Source organism: Panthera leo, chromosome C2, assembly GCF_018350215.1.
Source record: "Panthera leo isolate Ple1 chromosome C2, P.leo_Ple1_pat1.1, whole genome shotgun sequence".
Lineage (NCBI taxonomy): Eukaryota > Metazoa > Chordata > Mammalia > Carnivora > Felidae > Panthera > Panthera leo.
Window position 1 is genome coordinate 128,222,356 of NC_056687.1, and position 12,304 is coordinate 128,234,659.

Here is a 12,304-nt window from a genome sequence, read left to right on the forward strand (position 1 = left end):
CTGATGCAACTTTGGTGGACAGATGTGTTGGGTATGCCTCCGTGCTTGGTTGACTCAGCAGTATTTAACATGCCGGGTCACCACCTTCCTGACATACCACTTTCCTTGGACTACACTACTTTCCTGGTTCTCCCCACTCTCTGGCCATTCCTCTTCTGGAGCTTCTCTTCCTTTCCTGTCCTTTAATGTTGATGTGCCCAGCGTTCCATCTCAGCCCTCCTTTCCTCTCCTTCTCCATAAGCTTCCCCCATTCCTCCCACACTAACCACCTGGTGTCTCTTGCCACCTCATTGTGGATGGATGTATGTCTACTCCAGTTTTTCTGCAGAGCTTGCACCTGCATTTTCACCTGCTGGCAGGACATGTCTGCCAGGATATTACACAGGAACCTCAAACTCAGTGTGCCCCAAGCTAAAATCACTGTTTCAGAACCAAAACTTGCACACAGTACCTTTTGCTATCTGTGAAATCTTGGGGAAGTTACTACATCCTCATCTGGAAAACTGGATAATAATACATTCCCTATAGGATTAAATGGTCTCATTATGTCTGATGACGTATGTCCAGCATTCACCAGAGTGTCTGACATACTGTCCATGCTCAACAAATGGCCCCATCTTTAGTAGTAGCAGAAGGAGAAGGAGGATGGTGAGGAACATTAGACACCACTTCTACCTGCTCCCAGTCCAAACACTTGGGATCCATCCCAGTCCCCTGCCTCCCCACCCATACTACCACCTCCCTGCCTGTCAGCCAACCATATTTAATCTATCATCAAGCCTACTGATCCTATCCCATAAATATCTCTCATATTAGTTTCCCTGTTCCCATCCTCACTGCCCTGTCCTTCCTGTTCAGTCTCAATCTTCTCTCACTTAGGTACTGAAAAGTCATGCTGCCTGGTTTCCCAGGTCTTGCCCTTTTTCCTCCAGTCCATCCTCTAAATCTTCACCAAAATGATACATCTAACATGCATGTCTGAGGAGGAAAGCTAATATTTAAAACCATAACAGACTGCAGCTGCGTCTCCCCCTAAAGCATGCATTCCTCCTGAGCACAGGGCTCTCTGTTTGGTAGAATACCTGCATACTTGGCTGCAGAAGATGAACAGTTGAGAATATATAATAAAGAGATAGCTTAACTCCTCTGCAGAGGAAACAAACTGGAATTAAAGGTTTGGAAGGGATCTAGAAGGGAAAGAAAGTTGAGGAAAGCCTTGGGGGTGGGGAGATTCTAGCTCACTATCTCAGCAGGTGGCTGGAGAGAATTAGGCTGTGGTGGGGTAGGGCTGTCATGTAAAGTTCAGAGGTGACTAATACATTCTCTCAAGCTCTGGACTGTTCTGTGCTGCTCCAGACCCCCTCCTATTCTGCCCTCAACTTCACTGCACTTCACCATGTGTGGAGGCAGAGTTTTGGCTGGCATGGCTGAAAATGGGGATTTAGGGTAGAGATTGGTGTGTCTAGAGCTGAGCTTTCAGCAAGCAGGGCCAAGAGCTGGCTTAACAATGGAAAGACTGAGCAAATAAGCAGATGCATTCAGGATAATGGGAGTTAGGTTTCTTACTGTCAGGGAATGGATTTACAAATAGGTAATGAGGAAGGAATGGTGTGGGATTGGAATCAGAGGTATTGATATGAACTCATAGATTTTACAAATGTATGTGTATTTGCACACACATAAGTACACAGACATATACATACATAAATATGTTTATTTCCTTACTCTGTCTCCTGAGAGGGCCTAGAATCGATTACATCACAGTAGCAATAAACACAACTAGCTCCCAAATCTTGGTTTCTAAATACCATTCTCCACTAAAAGGAACAGGGGTTCCTAAGAAAAAGGGCTGATTGTAGGCTGCAACAGAAATGTACAAGAGAAGACAGGAATATTGTTGTTTCATAAAGTAAGAAAATGCTCAATGAATGCTAGAGACATATCAAAAGAACACAGGAACCAGCGGAAGGAGCTCCCACTGGCCAAATCTCAAATACCTCCAAATACATTTTGAGGATGAACATATGAATGATAGTAATAGATTGTAATCCATTGAATACAATAAGAATTCATGAATCTACACAGATAAAAATAAATGAAAAAAGTAAATAGGAGAAAAGGAAAAAGTCTCCCTATGGTTGAATCCAACTAAATATGAAAGGAATAGTAGTAAGAAAATCATCAGTGGGTGATCAAATTTGTGGATAAAAGTTTGAGGAGGAACCAGAAATTTACATCATTTCAAAGTATCTCCCCCTCAGATTTCTTATTAATCACAAAAAAAAAAAAAAGTAACTTTATAGCAGGGAAATGTATAAGACAACACATTAACCAACTGGTCAAAGATAACAGCACCAGTAATAGGCCAGGCTGACATCATGTGCCTTTTGACATAATCACTGAGAAGACATCACTTCAGTGCTTTCCTGTCAAAATTGCATAACCTGAATCTAATCATGAGGAAATGTCAAGCAACACCAACTGAGGGACATTTTACAAAAACTAGTTAAGGTCAAGAACTTTAGGCAAAAGAAAGGTTGAGGAACTTTTAAAAGAGATGGAAAAAAGACCTAAAAAGACATGAGAAATAAATGCAATGTGTGATTCTGGATTGGATGCTGGACTAGGAAAAAATAGTTATAAAAGACTTTATTGAGACAACTGATGAAATTTAAATATGGACTGTGGATTAGAAAATAGTTTTTTTTTTTATCAATTTTAAATGTCTGTATTTTGAAAATTGAACTGCGGTTATGAAAGAGAAAATCCTTGCTCTTAGGAAATGCACTGGGAAGTATTTGGGGGAAACAGAGTATAATGTCTCTGACCTATTCTCAAATGGTTCAGAAAAAAATGCATATCTGTCTGTCTGTCTATCTACCTACCTACCTGAGAATGTCTTGGAATTTTTATTATTATTATTATTATTAATTTTAATGTTTTTATTTATTTTTGAGAGAGAGAAAGAGAGAGAGAGAAAGATAGGGCATGAGCAGGGGAGGGGCAGAGAGAGAGACACACACACACAGAATCCGAAGCAGGCTCCAGGTTCTGAGCTGACAGCACAGAGCCCCAGGTGGGGCTCAACCTCACGAGCCGTGAGATCATGACCTGAGCCGAAGTCAGATGCTTAACTGACTGAGCCATTCAGGTGCCTCATGTCTTGGAATTTTTAAAAGACATCAGATCCAGGACTCTCAATAAATTTCAAGCAAAGTAAATGGAAAGATATCCACACTCATATATATCCCAATGAAACTGCACAATACCATAAAAAAAATCTTAAAACAGCTATAGAGAATAGACAGATAATGTGTCAAAGTGGCACTTAGAATTACAACTAAATTTCCAATGGAAATAATGAAAACCAGAAGACAGAAGAATATGTCTGGAATACATGAGATCTGTTAGGGGGTCTTTTAGTTTATCATGCCCTGTGATTAAGGTTAATGGCAAACTATGACAATTCAGTCCAGGTAGGATTAGTGATGGCCAGACCCTTTAAGAAAGAAGATTTGGTCACCCCCACCAGGTAAAGAACTAAGACCAGCTGAGGAAGTGTATGCTGGTAAAGTTTTTAGGAGGTCAATTCCATCAACATTTGTAACTCCTTTTGATTCAGCAATTCCACTTCTAACAATCTACCCTACCAAATATATACAATATGCACGAAGATACATGTGCAAGGATGTGTGGTCTATCAGAACCACGAAATCTATCATGGTCCATTCCAACCAAAAGAACACCATGGATATGCCTCTGCATGCTCTGTCATGCAAGCATCCTCAAGACCTCAACTTATTTTGATCAGTGAAAATATCAAATCATGTGACCATTACCTTTTGTACAATTTCATTTCTATAAAACTGAAAACATGCATAAACACACAATTGTGTGTCTAAATACATACACATATACATGTATGCGTGTGTAAATATTGAGAGAAAGGGCTTATATATAAGAACATACACCAAACCGGGAACAGGGGGAGAGGGATGATGGTTTGTATCAGGAAAGATGTTCATATTTTACTCTCTGAACTTTTGTGCTGCTCAAGTCTTTCACAACACAATGGGTTAATATATTACTTGTGGAAGGAGAACGTTTAAAAAGCAAATCAGGCCCAGGGTGCCTGGGTGGTTCAGGGACAGTTGCATCTGACTTTGGCTCAGGTCATGATCTTGTGGCTCGTGAGTTCGAGCCCTACATCAGGCTCCGTGCTGACAGCACAGAACCTGCTTCGGATCCTCTGTCTCCCTCTCTCTGTCCCTCCTTCTCTCTCTCTCAGAAACAAACATTTAAACAGACAAACAAACAAACAAACTGCTCTATAGTACACAGAGCAGCATTCCCAACTGCTCCTTGCAAATAAAGTGGACGTTTCCAAAACTTAGAGCCACCCTTTTCTAGAGCCCTTCCCTAGCTGGGTGAACTCAAGGCCAGGGTAAGGAGTTGTTTCCAAGGCTCTGTGTGTAGGCATGTATCCTCGAGTGGAGCATCAGACTCATACATGAACACCCAGCCATTTCCATTTTCTGGGAGGCCCCACCCAGCAGTGCCCAGTTCCTGCTGGCCCAGGGCTCCCATCCACCCACCCTGCTGCATCTCAAGCCCATGGCTGGCCTTTTTTAGGAACAGCAAAACAAGCCCTGATGATAGTATTTTCCAGGCTTTCTGAAATTTGTCTCCTGGAGCAGCAGGGTAAGGTCAACCACGGTGACAAGCAAAACCAAGAAAGAGGGCAGTGTGTAGAGTATGGTGATGATTTCGGCTTTCATTTCCTCCAGACAGAGAAACCTCAGGAAGCTGAGGTCAGGGATTCCCAGCATTTTCACTCTGAGACTTATTGGGAAAATTCAAAAGTTTACCCACACCTTGGTGGAGGATTGTGAGGGTGAGGGGTGGATGATTCCTTCTCTAGGGATAGGATGGGGCTTTTGGGAGGATCGTTATGTGGGAATTTGTTTGTTCTCTGAGGAGTTAAAGTGTTGGGAAGGTCACAATTTTAATTTTATTTAGAGGTCAACATTTGAGTATAGGGGTGCTTGGGTGGTTCAGTTGGTTAAGTGTTCGACTTCAGCTCAGGTCATGATATTGCGGTTTGTGGGTTTGAGCCCCACTTCGGGCTCTGTGCCGACGGTTCAGAGCCTGGAGCCTGTTTCAGATTCTGTCTCCCTCTCTCTCTGCCCCTCCCCTCCTCGCACTCTGTCTTTAAAATAAACATTAAAAAAAAATAAAAAAAATTTGAGTGTAAATTTGAAGAGGTAAGAGATGAAGCCACGTGAATATCAGAAAGAAGAGCATTCTAGGTACAGGGAAGAGCAGTGCAAAGGCCCTAAGGTAGGATTGTGTCTGGTGTATTGGAAGCACAACAAAGAAGCCATTGGGCTGGAGCTAAGTGAGTGGGGGTGGGAAGGGAGAGTAGAAGGACATAATATCAGAAGGGGAAGGAGGAAGGTGGAGTGAGAACTGTCTTGATAGCTTCTAAGGACTTTGTCTTTTATTCCAGATGAATTAGGGAGCCATTAGCTGTCTAAGAATCAAGTAGCAACAAGATCTGGTTGCATATAATAGGATAGTTTTGGCTGCTGCTTTAAGAACAGACTTAAAGGGGTAAAGGAGGAAGGGGAAAGAAAGCATGGAGGCCAGTGAGGCAGCAAGTACAACAGTCCAAAGGAGAGGTAGTAGAGCTGAGGTTTTCTTGACAGAATGGTCAGCATCACCTGGAGGGCCTGTGATGCTCTTTGGGGGACAGGGACTCTAGAGCAAACAATGACATGTTTATACCACTTCTCTATGTGTTCCTTCCCTCCAAAGTTGATACTTATTAGTCTGGGGTAAGGCCAAGGAATTTACATTTCTACAAGTTGCTAGGTGAGATAGTACTGCTGGTCTGGGGAACCATACTTTGAGAACCACCAACTTTTTCTTCACAGCACTGATGAAAATGTGCAACGAACATGTGTTTATCATATGTTCTCAAGGAAGCACCTTGCTTACCCCTGTGTCTCAAGACCAAGCATGATGTCTGGCACAAATGCACTGAACTCAGCTCTGGGCTAGGCATGGTGCTGCATTGAATGAAGTTTTTGAGGATCTCTGGTTTGAAGGGTTTGGAGGTAACTGGTGATTAAACTCTTCAGGAAATGGTCATTACAGGGAAGGGATTCATTATAACAACAGTAATAATGGGTGTGACACTTACCCAGTCCAGTGTTGGTCTCAGTGTTTTACTCAACATCTCCAATTAAATCCTGTGAAAGCCCTGTGAATCTGGCATTATCACCCCTGTTTTATGAATGAGGAAACCGAAGCTTGGGGAGTTTAATGTTCCCGAGGTTACACCATTAACCAGAGCAGGGCCAGGCCTGACTGACAAGCCCTGCTCTGTTTACAGCACAGACTACTTCAAGAAGTCACTGATTAAGAGGAGATTGCCTTGAAGACAGGAGCTTCCTCACTTGGGGACTGTGAACTATTTTTAAAAATGCAGGGCATATGCCATCTTTAAAAAAAAAAATGACTCCTTTCTGAATTGAGAGCCCTGTTCACACAGCACATCTCCAGCCTCAAGCTCTTCTTGACAGAGCCCTGATGCTCTAATAGGTAGCAGTGGCTGCTCCAACCTAAGGATTTTTGCTGACCTTTGTGTTTTTTATGCTTGTCTGGTGGAGCACGTTTCTTCAACTCTCACCCTCTTCTCTGCCTCGTCCTGTAGGATGACAGTCCTGTAGGATGACAGGCACAACTCAGGGGGCTGAAGCTTGACAAATCGAGGCTGGCTTATCTCTAAATGGAATCCACGGCTCTCCCTACAGAACGAGAGAAATGAAGTTCTAGGACTTCCCGCCTCATCAACCCCCCCCCCCCCCACTTCCCTCAAGAGGATAAAAATAGCCGCCTCCCAGGGCCTCTCTTCAGGAGCAGCAACTGCGCTCAGAAACCCCGCCTGCCCCTCGAGCAGCTGGCGCGGGTCGGGGCTTGGACCTGCCCGCAGGGGCGATGTGACCCGGCCGGGCTAGGACGCTTGGAACTCTCAGCCGAGAGAGGGGGCGCTTGGAGCATGTTTGAGCACGATGGTAGGTGCTCACATAAATGCACCCCGAGACCTGGAGGTCCGAGCACAGGTTGCTTAGGCTGCCTTTCGAAAAGCAGAGGCGTATTCCCGATTCTTAACCTCTTTGGGCGACAGGGTCTCGCTAGAACAAACGATGAAACGTACAGAGCACTTCTCTGTGTGTGCTCAAGCACACTCAGAGAAAAAGACACACACTACTGCGCACCACAGGTTAACAACCCCAGATAGGGTTGATAACGGGGGCGCACAACGATCATGAAAAATAAAACTTCGTAAGGTCTAAGAATAAGGTTACTAAAGTTTGCTGAGCAGGATCTTTTTGGAGAATAAAAGCATATAATATTTATACATGGAAACTGACACAGAAATGTTGATGTTACCTCCGATGGTAGGATAAAAGGTGCTTTCCATTTTTCTCCATTTTCTAAGAAAAAGCAGGTTTCTCTTATGCAAACCTGAGCGACCGCATCAAGCATTTCCCTGGAGCTGGGACCCCACTCAGCCGCAGACGAGGCCGGGGCCTGCCTGCCTGCCTGTCTGGACTCTGTGTCGGGGCGGAAGGGGGAAGCGGGGGTGTTACAGGCAACAGGCAAGGAAACCTCAGGCTGGTGACAACGTAAGGTGGGGATAGGCTCCCTTTCAGAGGGTGCCCAGAATGCCCCAAGCCCGCGGCGGCACTTGAAGATCAAAGCGCTCCCAGCCCGGCCGCGGCCAGCACAGAGCGGACTGTGCGTGCGTACGCGCTCTCGGGGGGCGGCGGCGGCGCGCACGGGCGCGCCTCCGCGGCCAGCCCTCCACAGTGGACGATGCTGCCGAGGAGGCGGCGGCGGCGGCGCGCTCTGGCGGTCTGAAGCGGCGTCCGGCTGCCACGGGCCGGCGGCGCGATGAGCTGGGCGACCGCCCCCGGCTCGGGGCTGTGAGGGGCTCGGAGCCGGGGGTGGGTGGTGGCGGCGCGGCGGGAAGCCAAAGCTCCTCCGCGGCGGCGGCGGCGGCCATGCGCGGGACGGCGCGATCGGGGCCGCGGGGCCGGGGCCGCCTCCCCGGGACCCGCGGCCTGAGGGCCCCGCCGCCGCCGCTGCTGCTCCTGTTCGCGGTCCTGCCGCTGCTACCCGCGCCCGGCGCCGCCGCCGCCCCGGCCCCGCGGCCTCCTGCGCTGTCGCCGGCGGCCGCCGGGCCCAGCGTGAGCCTCTACCTGAGCGAGGACGAGGTGCGCCGGCTCATTGGTGAGTAGGGGCGCCTGCTCCGGGGTGGGCAGGTCGGGCCGAACCCCGGCTGCTTCCGGCTGCCTGCGGCCCAGTCCGCGGGCCGGGAACCGCGAGCAGGTCACGTCCCAGTACTCGGGGTCGTCCCCGGGCCTTGGCCTTTGCCTGCCTTGCTGGCCGGGAGGTGTGGTCCCTGCCCGGCCCCCGCCCCAGGTCAGCCTTCCGGCCTACCCCCTTCGCCCTCGCTGCCCCGCCGCGAAAGACCTGGGATCCACCCCGTTCCGTCCTCCTCACAGCCCCTTCAGCCTTTGGCCCTATTCCGCAGTCAAGCGCCCTAACTTTTCTTCCCTGCCGCACCAAGTTTCTTTGACCATTCCTGATGCGTGTCATTCTAGGGCCCTGGATTTTGGATACCTCGAGTCCACGTTTATTTAGACCAAACCTGCAAATTCTTGCCTGTGGTTTTGATGACCACAATACTGTGCTCTTACTTTCTTGTTCCCATACTTTTTTTTTTTTTTTTTAATGAGGCGGGAGGGGGGGAAGGGAGAAAGGGCACCACACGTTAGTGGCAGTCTCCAAATCTTGTGACCGAAAAGCATAATTTTAAACGGTGAACGAATCTTCCGGTAGCAGACCTGCTAACTTCTCCAGTATCTTTTTGGTTCTTGTCTTGGATGTGTTGGACTGTGGACTGTTTGTTCAGGGCCTCTCTCCTTTGAATACCTTGTAGGGAAAGGAGAACTTAGCTTTGGGTCAGTTGGTTGTTCTGTTGTACGTAATTAGCTTTGTCGTTTGGGGAATTGATTTGAAAAATAATGGTGTTCTTGTGCTGAGACTGTGGATTCTGGAAATGAGCCTTAGAGGAAGGTCTGAGAGAAATGGCCCCGAATGGGAAGTTGCAGATACCTAGACATTTCTTTGTGTGTTAGACTTTCTTTTGTGTGTTGCGGCACAGAATAACATTTCCCCCCTCTTCATTTAATCTCGAGTTTGTGGTGTGTCTGTGTGATGGGGGGGGGGGGGGGAGGATTTTTTTTTTTATCATCCATTATCTGTCAGTTTTATTCTTTTTTTTTTTTTAAGTTTATAAGACTTTCTTGAGGTCAACTCAAAGTTGAAATGGTATTGCTTGCAGCAGTCTGTTTACACGTTGTTACATACATGGGTTTGTAGTCTTTAATCAAAGAAGAATGCTGAGTTTCTGTAATGTCCTGCCCTTCTTAATCCTCTTTTTAGTCTAGTTGAATAAGCTAAATTTAGTTGAGATGAATTAAAACTGCAAATTAGGTTAGTACTTGGAACATAAAACTAAGATTTAGGAAAAATACTTATAAATCGACTCGTATCACATAATTATTTTTAAAAATTAATGCATTATGCATGGGTTTTAAAGGTTTTTGTTTTTGTTTTTGGTAAAAGCATGTACTGCATATGATTTGTGGCTTTGTTTATATGTAAGAATACGTGTTAGAAACCAGCCAGGTTGGGGATGAAGGACAGGGAACAACCAGAGGCTAACATTGATTGAGTGCCTGCCATTTACCTGCCCCTTTATGTTTTGTACACATCATTTCCTCTAATTTTTTTATGACCCAGTTAAGTAGACACCATTATTTCCATTTTAGAGTTGAGAAAAGTGAGGCTTTAAGTAACTTTCTCAAGGTCACACAATTTATAATCATTAAAAAAAATTAAACATAATGTTGACATAGGCCACAAAGTTTTATTAAGTGTAATGAAGATATTGTTTGTATAGAGGTTTTATTATGGCATGGTGGAAAAGAAATCATTGCTAATTAATACTTGAAATGATGTGTATGTATTTGTCACCCGACTGATGAGCATCCAGGTTCTGCCCAGGAATGGGCTGTGGGGAGGAGGGGAGGGAAGATCGCCTCACTGACCAACCTCTGGGGCAAGAGGGACCTCCAGTAGTATTTTCTTTAATGCAAATAGAGTGGACCTGTTAACTGCGAGTCTGACTCTCCTTCTTGCCAGATCCATGTCCATCTCCCTCATCCATTCTACCTTTAAAGTATTCCTTGGCTGCCCTGAGGGCAGAAGAACAAGTGGGTAGGGTTCAGATCTGTACGAGGCATATTGAGTTCTCAGACTGCAGTTTCTCACAGAAACTCTTACGGTGTTTAAGACTACTTGAAATAATAGTTTGTACCATATTTTTGTATCATGATGGGTTAAATGCCTCTGAACGCTGACTTGGGAAACTAACCATCATTTTGTAATATATCTAAGACAATGAGTTTGGAATTCCAAATAAAAAACTTGTAAGTGAAGTTGATAATGACAGCTTTATAAATTGAACTAATTGCCCTTGGTATGAGAATAGGTTGTTGTTTTAATCCAATTAATGTATGCACACAGTTAAAAAATCAAATAGTGCTAAAAGGCTTAACATAAAACAACAGTGTTCTACCCTTAGCCTCTTTATCCTCCACGTCCTATTTTACACTGGAAGCCACCATCTCATACCAGTTATAGTTCTGTTCATTTATTTTCCTGGTTTTTACTTTCATATTTTGAAATTAATGTAGAATAGGGACTTGACTTTCTAGTATCATAATTGATCACTTGCCCTGTTCTCTCTCTGTCCCTCAATATAGCTACATAACAATTTTTAGTAAAACCAACCATCAGAAATTACATTATTGTGTAAAAATTTATTGCTCACTTCTGAGTTAAATAGTGATGCCAGATTATGTGGGGGTTTTTCTCTGTTTTTTTTGTTTTCCCTGGAGCAAATAATTGCCTTCAAGTTTTTGATTAGTTTTTTGTGTATCTATGGCTACATTCCTCAAACACTCCAAGAAATATGTTCAGTGCCTTTTGATATTTTTTCCAGGTAGCACAAATCATCCCTCAGTTCCACTTGGTTTCCTCTTAGAGACTCCCTTGCTCAGGAGCCTTCCATTCTCTTGCTCCAGTCTGGACAGTAGTATTGTTTTTTTCTGTGATTTCTGTTCCCTTCTCTTCTGCCTTGGAGCCTGTTTCCTGGATCACTTGTTTTCTTTTTCTTGGTTTGCCTCATTTGCTAAAGGGTACCCTCAGTGGCTTCCATGGTAGGTAAATTATTTGAGGCCTTGCATGTCTGAAGGTGTCTACGCTAGATACTTTCTAGATGATTTATAGATGCTTTATAGATGATTAGGCTAAATTTAGAATAGTAGGCTGAAAATATTTTTTTCCATAATTTTGATGACATTTTCACAGTTTCTGGCTTTATAAAGGTTTTTTTTTTTTTTTTTTTTAAGTTTATTATTTATTTTGAGGGAGCGAGAGCAAGAGCGAGCAGCAAAGGGGCAGAGAGAGAGGGAAAGAGAATCCCAAGCAGGCTGTCACTGTCAGTGTGGAGCCCGATGTGAGGCTTGAACTCACGACCTGAGCCGAAGTGGACCAGCTGAGCCACCCAGGTGCCCCTGGCTTTAACGGTTTCTGATGAAAAATCCAGAGCCATCTGATTCCTTTTATTTTTCTTTGTTTTCTTTTCTTTTCTTTCCTTTTTTTTTTTTTTTTTTTAAATTGAAGGTAAGCATCTTTTTCTCCAGCATTCTGAAATTTTGTAAGTTTTTGTGTGGGTCCTTCTTCTCACCTGTTGTCTATTTTATTTTATAGGCCCTTTGGCCTATAGACTCATATTTTTTCAGTTTTCGAGAATGTCTATTACTTTGATAATTTCCTACCCTTTATTTTTTGTTTTTTCTTTTTGAGACACGTGTTGGTTTGATTATTGAATATCCTGGAATTGATCTTCAGATACTCTTAACTTATGTTGTCTGTTACTTATATCTTTGTATTTGGATGTGGAAAGTAGCAAGGGGATCTTCTCAATTTTATAGGCTTTTATTTAAAAAATTTTAATGGTGGTGTTTTTAAATTTCAGAAGGTTTTTGTTCTCTGGTTTCATTTCCATTTAATTTCATTTTCTGTTTCCATTTTATTCTTATTTTATGGATATTTTATCTTTGAGGTATGTGTCTATTTGATTTTCATTTTTTCTATATGT

At 44.3% G+C, this 12,304-nt stretch overlaps 1 protein-coding gene across 2 annotated transcripts in view; it reads left to right on the forward strand.

The window, feature by feature from the left end:
* Nucleotides 1-7,893: 7,893 nt before the first annotated feature.
* The window catches only part of RYK (receptor like tyrosine kinase), a 105,637-nt gene continuing 101,226 nt past the window's right edge, over nucleotides 7,894-12,304 (forward strand). For both annotated transcript variants that reach the window (XM_042955428.1, XM_042955429.1), the window contains exon 1: nucleotides 7,894-8,301. In XM_042955428.1, coding sequence (XP_042811362.1) covers nucleotides 8,073-8,301 — 229 coding nt within the window. In that variant the 5' untranslated portion in view covers nucleotides 7,894-8,072. The remainder of the gene's footprint in view (nucleotides 8,302-12,304) is intronic.